The sequence below is a fragment of the Littorina saxatilis genome, linkage group LG4 (assembly GCF_037325665.1).
Source record: "Littorina saxatilis isolate snail1 linkage group LG4, US_GU_Lsax_2.0, whole genome shotgun sequence".
NCBI classification, from domain to species: Eukaryota; Metazoa; Mollusca; class Gastropoda; order Littorinimorpha; family Littorinidae; genus Littorina; species Littorina saxatilis.
Genome location: NC_090248.1, coordinates 31,540,254 through 31,555,492, shown reverse-complemented (window position 1 = coordinate 31,555,492; position 15,239 = coordinate 31,540,254). Strand labels below are relative to the sequence as shown.

The 15,239-nt window shown below is 43.9% G+C and overlaps 2 protein-coding genes across 2 annotated transcripts in view; both read left to right on the top strand.

Annotated features, from left to right (window-relative positions):
- Nucleotides 1-2,825: 2,825 nt before the first annotated feature.
- LOC138963565 (uncharacterized protein D806_0078-like) lies at nucleotides 2,826-10,658 on the top strand. Its single transcript, XM_070335423.1, has 5 exons — nucleotides 2,826-2,965; nucleotides 5,928-6,057; nucleotides 6,895-7,031; nucleotides 7,578-8,111; nucleotides 10,362-10,658. Exons 1-5 carry the CDS (start codon nucleotides 2,884-2,886, stop codon nucleotides 10,394-10,396), a joined length of 918 nt encoding a protein of 305 aa, XP_070191524.1. The 5' UTR covers nucleotides 2,826-2,883; the 3' UTR covers nucleotides 10,397-10,658.
- Nucleotides 10,659-13,981: 3,323 nt separating this feature from the next.
- The window catches only part of LOC138964491 (vezatin-like), a 36,800-nt gene continuing 35,542 nt past the window's right edge, over nucleotides 13,982-15,239 (top strand). Inside the window, exon 1 of the mRNA XM_070336461.1 lies at nucleotides 13,982-14,054. Within this exon, the coding sequence (XP_070192562.1) occupies nucleotides 13,998-14,054 (57 nt within the window). The 5' untranslated portion in view covers nucleotides 13,982-13,997. The remainder of the gene's footprint in view (nucleotides 14,055-15,239) is intronic.

Sequence of the window (15,239 nt, the reverse complement as noted above, 5' to 3'; positions counted from 1 at the left end):
CTCTCTCTCTCTCTCTCTCTCTCTCTCTCTCTCTCTCTCTCTCCCTCATCCATCCCTCCCCCATCCCTCCCTCATTCTCTCTTGTTCTCTTCCTTCCAACCCAGCCAGAAAAAGGAGAAATCAGAAAGCAAGCTACATGGTATTTGTGTGTGTATGTGTGTGTTTGCGCGCACACCAACTTGCTCCTTCACTTCCTTTCGTTGGTAGTTTACTTTTAACGCATAAAGCCTTATCACACGTAACCTGTACACTTGAATTAATATCACTTATCATAACTAAACAACACCGACGATACAAACAGAAGAAAGCCTGAAACACAAACATCAACTTCGGCGTAAAAGTTTGCTACTGTTGAACCCCCACTGAAGACCTCACAAATCTGAGAAAAGCAAGTCCTTAGGACGGGAGTCTTGATACGGAGGTAAATTATCAGGGGTTATGAACAGAACATCTGAAAAAGCAAGATCTACACACAAAAAGGGACCCCCCGCGGGTTAGGGGAAAGAATTTACCCGATGCTCCCCAGCATGTCGTAAGAGGCGACTAACGGATTCTGTTTCTCTTTTTACTCTTGTTAAGTGTTTCTTGTAAAGAATATAGTCAATGTTTGTAAAGATTTTAGTCAAGCAGTATGTAAGAAATGTTAAGTCCTTTGTACTGGAAACTTGCATTCTCCCAGTAAGGTAATACATTGTACTATGTTGCAAGCCCCTGGAGCAAATTTTTGACTAGTGCTTTTGTGAACAAGAAACAATTGACAAGTGGCTCTATCCCATAGATCTCCCCCCTTTCCCCGTCGCGATATAACCTTCGTGGTTGAAAACGACGTTAAACACCAAATAAAGAAAGAAAGAACACACTAAGGGGGGGGGGGGGGGGTCTTAAATGGAGGGGGTGCGGGAGGGGGATTTTAGGGAGTGGTTCTCCTCTACTGAATAGAATTCACCATAATTCTTACCAGTAATCTATCATATTGGCCAGGAAAACCGATCGAGGCAGCCACGACTAATACTTAAGCCAGTCACCCGTGACACGCTGAATTTGCCACAGATCGATGGTCTTGACTGACCAAGTCGGCAAACAGAATATACCTGAGCAGGCCGGTTCCAGCAAACCGCTAATGCGTGACCCTTCAAGTAGTTAGGACATAGTCACAGGTGAGTGAATCAATATTTAGATCAACATTTTGCTTTCTGCTATTTTCACAACACACAAAAAGCAAAATGATCACCATTGGTTATTCAAGTTGTCTCTCTGTGTACCTCAAAATAGGTCCTTGTAAATTTGTTTTCTTTTGTCTGTAATCAATTAACCGTTCTATAAACTTACGTTTCTTGTTTAAAAAACCCAGCTTTCTTCATTAGTAGTACGCTAGCAGTCTGTTTTGGATTTCTGATCTAGCTACCCCTTTGACACGGTTTCAATGAATGGAGCAAAAATGACGGTTTGTAAGTTATTCGAATTGTGCCTGGTTACTTACAAAATTCACGAAGAATTAAAACAAAAAAATGTCATTTTGATTCTAACGTACTTCTTTTGCTTTTTTTTCTCTCTCTTTTTGTTTCACGAAGAAGCTCTGTTCCGGATCATTAACAAAACCCTTCTTCTTGGCAGTGGTGATATTTAAAAAACGCCAGGCTGAGCTCCACGTTGTGCATGAATACAGTAAGTTTTGATTTCCCTTGATGAGCAAGGATGACACGCTGAAACAATTGGTGACAAAGATTTTGTTTTTGTTGTTGTCCTTTGTTGTATTGTAATTGTTGTTATGGTATTGTATTGTATTGTATTGTATTGTATTGTATTGTATTGTATTGTATTTAATTGCATTGCATTGCATTGTGTTGCATTGTATTAGTTGCCTTTTCTTCCTGTTTTGACAGTAACTCTTTCAATTCTAAATATCTGTTCAACATCGAGGTACAGATTCTTCAAACGAATGGCAAACACAAAGACCAAATTATTGTTTTCCTGCAGGTAAGTGATTCGCACACCTGTGATCTATACGTATAGGTCCGCGAAGAGCTATTTTAACTCTCCGCTTGATAAACACTTACCATTGGTGTAGACCGTACACATAGCTAGATTCTGGCCTGAGATTGACCGTAGTGTAATAAGCCTTTCGTCCACTGCTGCCATTGCTTATCTGAGAAAGCTATGACGCTGTGACGGATATCATTCTGGCCTCGAGCCAATGTTTTTGTGTAACATTAAAAGAACAAACAGTGAGGACCATTCCGTGTAAGTATTGAAATTATAGTTTTTAGTCTTGGTCTGTCAACATCTCGATGTGGTGCCTGTTTTGGTCAGTTATTCTGTCATTTGAGGCATAGGATCGTGTTGTCAGGTCCTGTAGTTTCAAACTGAGTTTTGAACTTTTAGTTTGCCAGCACAACACGCGATGTGTTTGGTTGCCCGCGGATTGAGTACTATAGTACGTATACCCTTGTCGACCATTAAACTACACATTGCCAACAAGTCTGCGACTGGTTTTCAAACTTCAAATAAAACTATTGGCTACTATACTATTTGTGAGCACATTAATATATGTTTTATATGACTTTGTTACTGTTGATGAGCTGGTCATTTGTGGTTTAGTATAAATATACAGCATATTGGTCGTTATACTTTACGTGACGAAAACATGACAAAATCCTCTATCGGTCTGTCTACGTTTATTAAATCGGCGTAGCAGTAAATTGAAGCAGAAGCAGTAGCTCTATGATCTACCTGTGTTTATATATATCAGCGTCCGACGACTTCGTTTATTTTGTTGTTGTTTTGTGTTGATTATTCGTTGTCTTGGGCTGTTACATCAGACCAAGTATTGACGACACGGCCATAGCTGAACCATTTCGACACCTTGTACAAAAGCAAACCAAAATGACGACAGCTGGAGTTGTGGCGAGCATGACGTCACAGTACATGGTGGCTGCTGTTGTCGTGTTTATATGCTGCATAACAGGTAACACAATGTTTCACGATCAGGGTGTGTTGATATTCTTACCAGTTCAACATCCCTCCCCCCCCCCCCCCCCCCCGGCCCCCCCTGCCCCCCCCCCCCCCCCCCCCCCGCCCCCGCCCACGCACACACACACACACACACGCGCGCGCGTACGCACGCACGCACGCCCACCCGCACGCACGCACGCCCACCCGCACGCACGCCCACCCGCACGCACGCACGCACACACACACACACACACACACACACACACACACACACACACACACACACACACACACACACACTCACACACACACACACCACCCACTGTCCATATTCGTTCATATCTGTCCTTTTAACAGTCGTATTGAGCTTCTTGAGCATTACATTAATCGATCGATTGCTTGCTTGATTGCTTGCTTGCTTGCTTGCTTCATTGATTGATTGATTGATTAATATGTCCATTGATTGGTTGGTCACGTCCTTGGTTTGTTGTAGCTCTCGTTCTTTAGCTATTTGTTAACCTTTGGACATTGTTTTTGATAATTCTTTCCTTTGATTTGATACACTGAATTCAACTGATATTCGAAAGGGTTAAGGGAACGACGTCTGTTTTACCTCATGATTTGGACTGTTGGTTTCTTTATTTCCTGTTTAAGATTTGTGTGTCGTTTTCATTTTTGTTACAGTTAAAGCATGCTTGTTAGTTTATTGTTTGCTTGTATTTTGTGTTTTTGTTTAGCAACTTATCTCGCCCAAGAAGTAGAGGACGCTTTTCAGAGACAAGAGCTTGTCTTCGCCGCGTGGATAGACCTCCAAAAGGCATTTGACAAAGTCTGGACAGATGGACTCCTGGTGAAATTGCAAAGAAGTGGCGTGGCAAGCAACATGCTACAATGGATAAAGTCCTACCTCCACAACCGCCGAGCCAGAGTCACCGTTGACGGCCTAAAAGGCAAGAAAGTTCTGCTGCGACATGGAGTCCCCCAAGGAGGCGTGCTCTCGCCGACTTTATTCCAAGTCTTTATTACCGACCTGGTCAAAACACTCCCAAACGGAATCCATGCTGCCCTCTATGCTGACGACTTAATGATGTGGTGTACAGAAGAACATGCCACCACAGCCACATGCAGAATGCAACTAGCGATCGACAACCTGGTTGCATGGGCAGAGGACTGGAATGTTAGCATCAACAGAGAAAAGTCCTCCACCACACTCTTCACCTTGTCTCCAAAACAGAAAGCAGGCACCATCAAGCTAGATGGAACACCCCTGAAAACAGAAGAGGAAGTTACATACCTCGGCGTCAATTATGACAAGAAGTAAACATGGAGACCCCACATCGAGAAAGCTGAAGGCAAAGCAAGACGGAAGATATCTATCATGCGCAAGTTGGCAGGAACCACTTGGGGTGCCAACGAAAACATACTTAACGGTATACGAAGGAGCAGTCCGACCCCACCTTGAGTACGGATCCCCAGCATCGTTGACAGCAGCGAAGTCTCACCTACAAGGCCTGGATAAGGTGCAAAACCAGGCTCTTAGAGTCATCACTGGAGCCATGAGGTCCACACCCATCAAGACCATGGAGGAGACTGTTGGCCTGCAGCCGCTCAGTGACAGAAGAGACGCCAAGATCATGGTGCAGGCTGAGAAGTACAAATGACTACCCAACCACCCCATGCACTAAGCTGGAAGGTCTCACAAAGAACCGGCTGAAGCGCAGCAGTTTTGTTCATGAGAGCAAACGACTGTCCAGAGGCTACACAGATCAGTTACCATCCACAACACTGCCCTTGAACACCTCTGACACACTCCAACCATGGAAAGACAGTCAAACAAAACTCCAAATCAAGATGATCGTCCCACAGATTGCCCCCAAAGATTGCCAGAGCGATCATGCCAGACGCAGTCTCACCCTGGCCATGATTGCAGGTCAGTACCCCTGTGAATCCTGGATCTACGTCTACACTGATGGCTCTGCAACTGACGCCGTGGCCAACGGAGGAGCTGGCGTGTATGCATCCTTTCCCGAGGGGCACACCACTACCACTAACATTCCCACTGGAAAGCACTGCTCCAAATACAGTGCAGAAATCCAAGCCCTCGTGCAGGCTGCATCCATTATTCAGGACTCCTCTAGCGAATGTCTTCAGGCGGTCTTCCTCACAGATGCACTCTCAGTTCTGGAGGCCCTCGCAGGGGGAAAACTTCCACACCTCATGCTCATGGAGAAACTCCACAATGTCGAACAACAAAGGCGAGTGGTACTGCAGTGGTTACCTGCCCACTGCGGGATCCCCGGAAATGAGAGGGCAGACAAGCTCGCCAAACTCGGAGCACAGGGAGACCAAACAGACAACCCTGTCAACTTCATGGAGAAGAAAACCCTCATCAAGACAGTGTTTAGGCCCCAGAAACGAAAGGACGATTATCATCTCCTCACGCGACATGAACAAGTCGTGCTGATGCGACATCGCACTGGGCATAACCGCCTAAATGCACACATGTCCCAAAAGATAAAGCTGGTCCCCTCCTCTACGTGCAGCTGTGGACTAGAGGACCAGACCACTGAACACATCCTCCAGCGATGCACCATCCTTGAGAGTCTGAGAAAAACCGTGTGGCCAACTGCAGTCTCCCTCCACAGCAAGCTCTTCGGAGGAAAAGAAGACCTGGAGAAAACGGCATCATTCGTCTCGCTGTCCGGGCTGACAGTATAACTAGTGTGATCGACAAGAAGAAGAAGTGTTTTTGTTTTTTGTCTGTCTGTTTATTTGTTTGTTTGTTTGTTTGTAAGTTTGTCGGAATTGTGAATTACAGGGTTTCAGTCGATGGCTTTCTTCGTGATTTCCTTCTTCTTCTTTTTTGTGTGCCTTTTCGGTGTGGGGTGGGGTGGGGGGGGGGAGATACTAGGGTCGATTGTTAGTTGTTTGCTCGCACTACTGCTCAACTGACTCGCATATCTCTAAACTTGCAGGAGCCTTCGCGGGACAGACCTGCCCCATGTACACTACAAGCCGCGGAGGTTTCCTGTACTGCTCAGGATACGAGACCTGCTCCAACGGATGCTGCGGCAGCTACCCCGACTTCTACTGTTGTTCCCTCAGGTAAACAGAGCGAGAGAGAGAGTTGTCCACTAGAGGTCTATTGACTGACTCAGCCATGAATCAATCAGTCATTTTGCGAACCAATCAGTCAAGAAAAATAACTTTCCTTCCGCCACGGGACTGCCGCAATTGTGCATTTCAGCAGTGAGGAGAAACTTCTGAAAGTTGTTTACAATGTACAAATGAGAGGAACATTCAATTCAATTCTTCATTTTCTTGTTTATTTTCCAATGGTCTTACATGCGACAGTCATTTTATCTATCCCTTTTTGTTTGTCTGATCTCCACCATATTCATTTCAATTAAGTAAGGAAGGGGATAAAAAAAAAAAGAAGAACAAGACAGCAGTTGTTTAAGAAAAATCACACTAAGAAAACAAACAAAATGTCCCCCATCCAATGATGTTGATTGCATTGTTTTTCTTTTTAAAATACTCCAACTTCCGTCTGCTCGCTAAGTCTTGCGGCGCTGCCAGTCTTGCTGCTAGCCCTTTTGATCACAATTTTCGCCAACTAAGACGAGCTGACTGACTCTGCTGCATGTCTATCGGTCAATTGACGGATTGAGACCAATGTGTTTCGGTCTTTTCCGAATTTAACATGGCAAAAGACCGATGACCGCCGAAGCCAATACCCAATGTAACGCCTCTTTGAGTACTAGCCTGTAGTATTTACCAATCCCGGTGACGGTTGACCACATTAATTTCATAGATAATTCACCTTATGACCAAGACTGAACTAATCAAGAATTAAGAATTCAACAAGCTCTAGGCAGCACATCAAAAATGTCATTTCTCCCACCTCATGGAAACATTTTTATTATGTCCGTGTGTCGACAGTACAGCAGCAGTAGCAGGAATCGTGCTGGGGTGCATAGTGCTCGTGTTCCTGTGCTCCTACTGCCTGAAGAAGAAGTCGCACAGCGGTCGGGTTATTCGGCCCGTGCAACCCACCAACAACACTATTGTCTACACGGGTAAGTTCTGGGGGATGATATATATATATATATATAAATTATGCTACATTTTTATGTTTTGGTTTAAGCATGTTTTATTTACTGTTCGCTGTATACAATCGTTTCATACAATAAAACAATCATAGAACGATAGCAAGCAAAATGCTAATGGACACGTTCTAAAAATAATAAGTAATACACAGTGTGATTAAAACATGAGCTACATTCATTCTTGGTCCCCAAAAAAAACCAACCCCACATAGTGTCAAATGTTCGGCTTTGAACTGGAAAATTGAAGCTTCCACTTTCAAGTCCTTTTATAACTAGTTATGTCCTGCAGGCGTTTGAATTGCTAATGCCGTTATTTTTATTTTTATATTTTTATTTTTATACGTTTTGGGGTTTGCACTAAGTCCTTGGTGATTTGTTATTATCATTCACTCGATGATGAAGAATGTCCCTGTCCTATAGGCACAATGTAACGCCTCTTTGAGGACTAGCCTGTAGTATATGATATACCAATCCCGGTGACGGTTGACCACATTAATTTTATACTTTATGGCACAGGTATGAGCGGCAGCTACCCGATGGGTTACGCGGGACCCCCACCCCAGTACATGCCGGCCCCGCCCCCTTACAAGCGGCACGATGATGCCCCACCCGCTTACGCCACACACAACCAGAATGGGCACAATGCCCGTGCCGGTGCGACGGCGGCTAACCCATACCAGTCTCAGCCTCAGCAACAGTACCCAGCATCCGAAGCACAGTATCCAGCGCCGCCTCAGTACAACTACGGTCAAGGTCAAGGCTGGTCCACGGCTGGTCCCTCTACTGCTGCTGGACCACCGTCTACTGCAACTGCACCACCATACACTACTGGACCACCTCCTACTGCCGTGACCAGTGTACGACCTACTGCCAGCTCCAACCAGTCTTCGACGATGTCTCGCCAGCGGCACAGCTATGGCCAAGGGCAAGGTTGGTCTACTGCTGCTTCCAATGACCCCCCTGCTACTGCTGCCTCTACGGCTCGCCCGCCTTCTACTGCTGCCCCTGCTCCTCCGTCTACTGCTGCTTCTGGAGGCCTTCCATCATCTCGTAAGTTTGAACTTTCCATCTTACAACAAGAAACCTTATAATTATCATCTCGTAAGTTTGAACTTTCCATCTTACTACAATAAACCTTCCATCATCTCGTAAGTTTGAACTTTCCATCTTACAACAAGAAACCTTATAATTATCATCTCGTAAGTTTGAACTTTCCATCTTACAACAAGAAACCTTATAATTATCATCTCGTAAGTTTGAACTTTCCATCTTACTACAATAAACCTTCCATCATCTCGTAAGTTTGAACTTTCCATCTTACAACAAGAAACCTTATAATTATCATCTCGTAAGTTTGAACTTTCCATCTTACAACAAGAAACCTTATAATTATCATCTCGTAAGTTTGAACTTTCCATCTTACAACAAGAAACCTTCCATCATCTCGTAAGTTTGAACTTTCCATCTTACTACAATAAACCTTCCATCATCTCGTAAGTTTGAACTTTCCATCTTACAACAAGAAACCTTATAATTATCATCTCGTAAGTTTGAACTTTCCATCTTACAACAAGAAACCTTCCATCATCTCGTAAGTTTGAACTTTCCATCTTACTACTAGAAACCTTCCATCATCTCGTAAGTTTGAACTTTCCATCTTACTACTAGAAGCCTTCCATCTCGTAAGTTTGAACTTTCCATCTTACTACTAGAAGCCTTCCATCTCGTAAGTTTGAACTTTCCATCTTACTACTAGAAGCCTTCCATCTCGTAAGTTTGAACTTTCCATCTTACTACTAGAAGCCTTCCATCTCGTAAGTTTGAACTTTCCATCTTACTACTAGAAGCCTTCCATCTTGTAAGTTTGAACTTTCAATCTCGTAAGTTTTCAGTTTGAGCATTTCGGGAGTGCCGCGTTGTTGACAGATGACCCTCGATCACTGTTTTAACACTAGGGTTAACATTTGTTGGTGAAGAATTATTTTGTAAAATAACCTCTGTGTCAGTGGCTCACTATATTCATGATCGCATTTGAAAGAGATTCGTTCACACTTTTTTTTTCCTTTTGCTCTTTTTACCAAATTAGGCAAACATCTTAAAAACGCCATGAGGGCAAGTCATAAATGTGATGTTCATTAATTCGTTCCTCTACCAGCTGAACAGTACAGTGGGCAGCAGCTTGTAGCTATTTCCTACTGTTAAATGTACATCACAATACAGAGCCCACCCCGCCCCCCCCCCCCCTTTTGAAGACCTCCACAAATCTGAAGAAATCGGGTCTTAAAAATGAGAGAGTGTAAAACTCGAGGTAAATTTACAGAGGTTCTGTTCACATAAGAATGTGAACAGAAAATCTGAACGATCGAAGCAATGTCTTAAAAAGGGAAAAGTCTCATATTTAAGATCCTTTTATAAAAAACAAAAAACAAAAACGATAAGACTGAGTGCATTAATGAATAAGAGAGAAAACGTTGAAAATTGGGGAGTGGGGGAGGGGGTTGGGTGGGTGGGAGTCCGCTAGTTCACATACATACATGAAAGGCACAGTAAGCCTCCCGTAAACCATCACAGATACAAACACCCTTTCATTTAAAACACTCACCGCTTGAAAACATCCCATGTGCCCTCCGTAAAGAGCGAGCAATTTTCAAATAATTAATTTTTGCGTGATTGATCTTACCCCTGAGCCATCGTGAACCCGTGTGATCCAGTTTTCCTTTTTCACAATGCAGTCGTCAGTTTGTAATTTGAATGCGGCTCGCTGTGAGCTTATCTGCAATAGCACGTTATTTGTACCTCTGACTATACACGAAACAAACGGATGTGGTTCACAAGAACTCTAGCGATGGCTTTTGACTGTTCAGAGGAACTGGCGACAGGCATAAACCGTCGTCTGCTACGAGAACCACGACCTTGCGTGACCCTGCTTCCGGGCTTTTTTTTTTCAAACTTTCAAAACTTCGAATTGTACTGATCTTGTCTTGATGAAAAAATAATTCTTTTATGATTTAAGAATGTTTGTGTATAACAAGCTGTCATTTTATTATTTAGATTTTAAAAATTAGGTCTAGCGCCAAAACGCACCACGGTCCGATTGTGTGAGGAGACAATCCGCAAAATTAATTCTTTGAAAATTGCTCGCTCTTTAGGCTACGTAGGGCACCTAGGATGTTCCCGTTCGGTGAGCGTTCAAATGGAAGGGTGTTTGTACTGTGTGTAAAAGCCTGACAGTATCTGTGATGGTTTACGGGAGGCTTACTGTGCCTTTAATGTTGTTTTCTGGTTCTGCTTTCATTCTAGGTTTACCACCGCTACCACAACTGCCAAATGATTAGAGGAAAGCCACGACGCACACCGAATCACACTTACTCGTGATCAAGGTAGACTGAGAGGATGATCCACGCTGATGCAACACATCTGCAATATGAATATCATCCCACTGGGCAGAGACCTACACATGAATACAGTGGAACCCCCCCCCCCCCTTTTACGACCTTCAAAAATCTACGAAAATTAGGTCTTAAAAAGGCGGGAGTCTTAAAATGGGGGTACATTTACAGAGGTTATGAAGAGAAAGTTTGAGAAAACAGGGTCTTAAAAGGGGCGGAATCTTAAATTGGGGTGGGGGGGGGGGATGTTTTGAAAGGGGGGTTCCACTGTATACCTGTGTAGATATTCGGCAGGAAGGAAAGAAGCAGAATAATAAGCTGATTTTGAAACATTCCGACTTTCATTGAAAATGTCTGAATGTGTCTGCATGTATACTATGCAGGCAGAACAGTGCAGCAGAGTTAGTCGTTTTCTGTATTTCCCTAGTGCCTTGACAAAATGGTGTGTGTGTGTGTGTGTGTGTGTGTGTGTGTGTGTGTGTGTGTGTGTGTGTGTGTGTGTGTGTGTGTGTGTGTTTGTGTGTTTGACGGTGTGTGTGTGTGTGTGTGTGTGTGTGTGTGTGTGTGTGTGTGCAGCTGGTCCCTTAAAACGTATGGTCTGCGACCGGCGAACATGTGTCGAAATACTGTGGGATATCTGGTGTCAGATCGTTTATTTATCTGCAGTATTACGATATTTGGATTTTATCTGTGCCGTGTTTTTGCCTGGGAACTTCACAACTTAAAGCTCTTTCGTTTTGTTGTGTTTTGTCCAAAACATACCTTATTATTCGGCTACCCAGCCCACTCCGACCCCTTCTTTTTAATTTTTCTTCGATTTAGTCTGTTATTGGTGTCGGTAACAGTTCATTGACAAAAGTGCTGTTTGTGCGAATAAAGAGTCAGATAACATGAACTTGCAATACGTTACTAGATCAATGTACTATTATGCAATCACTAATCGGGGCACATTGTAACATACACAGCTGTTTTCGTTGACACAAACGGTATTTACTCGCCTCCACACACACACACACACACCGGGCACACACACACACACACACACATGCACACACACACATGCACAAACACACATGCACACACACACTGACGCACACATACGCGTGACACACACACACCGTGCACACACACTGACACACACACACACACACACACACATACACACACACACACACACACACACACACACACACACCGGGAGGACACACATACACAAACACACACACACACACACACTACACACACAAGCACACACTACACACACCAGGGGCGGATCAGTTGCTTTGTAAGGGGGGGGGGGGGGGGCACTTTGAATCGAAAGTGAATGTGATGGGCGCGAAGCGCCCGAATTTGCTGGGGGGGTCCGGGGGCATGCCCCCCCCCGGAAAAAAAATTTGCCCAAAGAAGCAAAATGGTGCCATCTGGTGCCATTTGAACTTAGAAATGGTCATTAAATCAGCATAGAAAATTATTTTTTCTTCTTTTTTTTTCGGGGGGGGGGGGGCACGTGCCCCCTGTGCTCCCCCCCCTCGTCCGCCCCTGCACACACACACACACTACACACACACACCGGGCTGACACACACACCGGGCTGACACACACACACCGGGCTGACATACACACACACAAACACACACAAAATGAAGGTTTAATTTCTTCCTCAGTCACACACACACACACACACACACACACACACACACACACACACACACACATGTCACGCCGTGTGTCACACTGTGTCAGTGTGTGTGTGTGTGTGTTTGTGCATCCGTCGTTATATGGACAAAACGGCGGTGGAATTTCGCCCACGCAGTTTTGACGCTCTCATTGATTTGACGTCAAAACAATGTTCTACCCTCAGTTTTGGGGTTTTAGACACCATATTGATCATAAAACTGTTGAGATGCGTCATTTTGAGTTGATTAAACTAAGACAGTTTTTGTCATTTCTGAGTGTGAAAGTGTGTGCGACTCTGCCGGAAAGCGATTTTACGATTACAATTTATCATATTTAAGCGAGTGTATTATTGCTTAAATAGGGGAAGGGCTCCTAATATGGACCGGCTCCTAATATGGACCACCTCCTGTCAGTTCTGACAAACTAACGGCGCTACTGAGAGCGCTCAAAAAAGTTCAAGTGTATTCGCTGTATTCACCCTCTCTGGATTACTTGCACATGTCAAAACAGTTGCAGAAACACAAATCTCAAAACCGCCGTTAGGCTTTTTCTCTTTTTTTCACTTTTGGCAGCGTTCACTCTAAATTTGCCGCCTAAAACGGACTCGTTTTTGTCCACAGCCAAAGCTTTTATCACACACAAATTGCTATATATGACAGCTAAGACCGTAGGCTATTTGTTACATTTTAGCAGTGTTGACCCCGGGTTTCTACTGCAAACAAAAAATAATAGCAAAATCTCAAAGTATGTGCGAGTCCCCTAATATGGACCACCTTCAACAAATCGAAGAAAACAAAAGCTAAAGGCTATTTTCATTAATTCATTAAGAAGCTTGCTGGAAATAACCTATAACTAGGCCTAGCCCTCGAGATTTAAAAAAAATATAACAAAAAGTCTTCTTTTCGTGGAAGTTGATAATTTCACTTATTTTCACTCTGTTTTTGATAAGCTTCTTTAGTTTCCTGGTGTGCTTCCAATAATGCTCTCATCAACCCGAAATAGATAAATCAGTCTAAAGCATATTTTAATTAGTCTGACTTGTACACTAAGTTGTATCATGTTATTTTGAAGTATAGGAGGCTTTTTACGGTGATTCGTGAAGGCCGCTTCACTGGTCCAGCGGCTCCTAATATGGACCATTTGTGATTTTTTCTGTATTTAATTTTTGCTGAATGTCTATCAAAGCCGGCTATTTCACTCTACTTGTCTTAGGCCTAACGGTTAACCTAAGAGAGAAGGACCACCAAACACAAAATGAAACTTCTTCGCAAGAAAACAAGCTAGTTATCAGCATGAAACAAAAAGTGGTCCATATTAGGAGCCTTTCCCCTACTTCTGTTGTAATTCTGTATGTTAATCTGAGTCAAATATGAATGATATTTAGTTAAGTTCAACCCATAGTTACGTGGCGGAGAAAACAGGTGTCACATCAGTGTATGGACCAGCCAAAAATATCGACAACGTCGTTTTTACATGTATGTGTGTGTGTGTGTGTGTGTGTGTCACGTGTGTGTGTGTTTGTGTGTGTGTGTGTCAGTGTCAGTGTCTGGCGCTGCCGGACGTATATCCGCTTGTTACTGTCGGAGGTGGAGCGGCGGCAAAGGCTCCGGCCTTGTCACGTCCAACAGCGCAGATATATACAGGATCTATGGACAGCGTTAGCGACCATGCAGAGAGACATTGCATGAATGACGAAGAAGAGCTTCTTTTCTTTTTTTTTTTAAAGCATATGATTTTATCTTCATCGATAAATTGTCGCTTCTCGAGCCTTCAGTCTCCATAACCGACCTGTCGGTTCTCGAGACTCCATGCTCCGTAGCCGACTCGTCGGTTCTCGAGCCACAACCTCAAGAGTTACGTCCCCTACAAAATGGATTCTGCACAAACCAACCCAGGCGATGATGAAGATGTCGATGTTATTTATGCGGTATTTCTGATTCTGTATATGTTTAGCGCTTTCCTTTCAGGGGAAAATAAGTAGTTTTACTGTGAATTTATTTTTGAAGAATAAATGCAAGGAGATGTCTTCAGCCAGTCGCAAGTTAGAAGTTCAAACTTAGGCTGTGTTGGCTACTTGCGTTTTAATTCGGCCAGGGGTCGCTATTGCCTTTCATTTCAAGTTTTGCTTTCTTACGCATCTTGCAATATATATTTGAGAGAAAGAGATGCGCGTAGAAATTATCTTACGTTCCTTTACTTGCGGTAGTGATTTGTAAATCCATGAAGCAGGGTCAACTACTGTACTAGTTGTACTACAGGCCTCCTGACACGCCAGAACCTCCCGACTCTCCAGGAACGACGAGTACACCTCCGCCTGACTTTTTACTACAAGGTGGTTGAGGAGCTGGTGCCGGCAATGCCTCCAGATAAATTCCTGACCCCTCAACGTGCTGGCCGCATGATTCGACCCAGAAGACAAACAGCAGACTACGTTGGTAGCAACCCCATAGAAAATTACATAAAAAACAACAACAGGTGTTTCGCTGTACCAGGCTGCAACACCAAACAATACAGACAGTCGTTCTTCCCACGATCCACAATAGAGTGGAATCACCTGGACAACATAGTTGTCCACTCAGACTCTACTGAGGCATTCAAGTCGGCGCTAACCACCAGCCGCCGCTAGACGACATCGCTGCGCACATCCACCCGTTGCGCCAAAGCCAGCAATCTGGATGCTAGCGACGTACCCTACAGATACAGATACAGATACTAATATATTGTGACACTGAAACCAGTGAAGGTCTAGTAGTCTACTAGACCTTCACTGGCTTCAGTGTCACTGTAAACGGTGGTCACTGGTCGTGGTTGCATTTTTAGTGTCAAAAGTAAGATTGCAGACGTGTCTGAACGTGTGTGCAGTGTTGTTCCCAGGCATCTGTCTTTGGAAATGTACGCATTCATTTTTGATCTAACGCATTGTTATGACCCCTGGCCTGTCAACCGTCCGATAGCTTTTACAACCATCAATTTTCTTACCAAGCTGGGAACAATAAAAGATGTTTGGTGGCTTGTTGACTGACCAGCTTTTTTGTTGGTCCAAGGGGACCATATCGTCTTTTGTTTCATCTTTATCGACCAAGGCCGAAGGCCGCGGTTGATAAATATGAGA

Coding starts and splice junctions, on each gene's coding strand:
- LOC138963565 (XM_070335423.1), top strand. CDS start 2,884: ATGACGACAGCTGGAGTTGTGGCGAGCATGACGTCACAGTACATGGTG. Junction 7,032..7,577: donor CAACACTATTGTCTACACGG/GTAAGTTCTGGG, acceptor TTTATGGCACAG/GTATGAGCGGCAGCTACCCG. Junction 8,112..10,361: donor TGGAGGCCTTCCATCATCTC/GTAAGTTTGAAC, acceptor CTTTCATTCTAG/GTTTACCACCGCTACCACAA.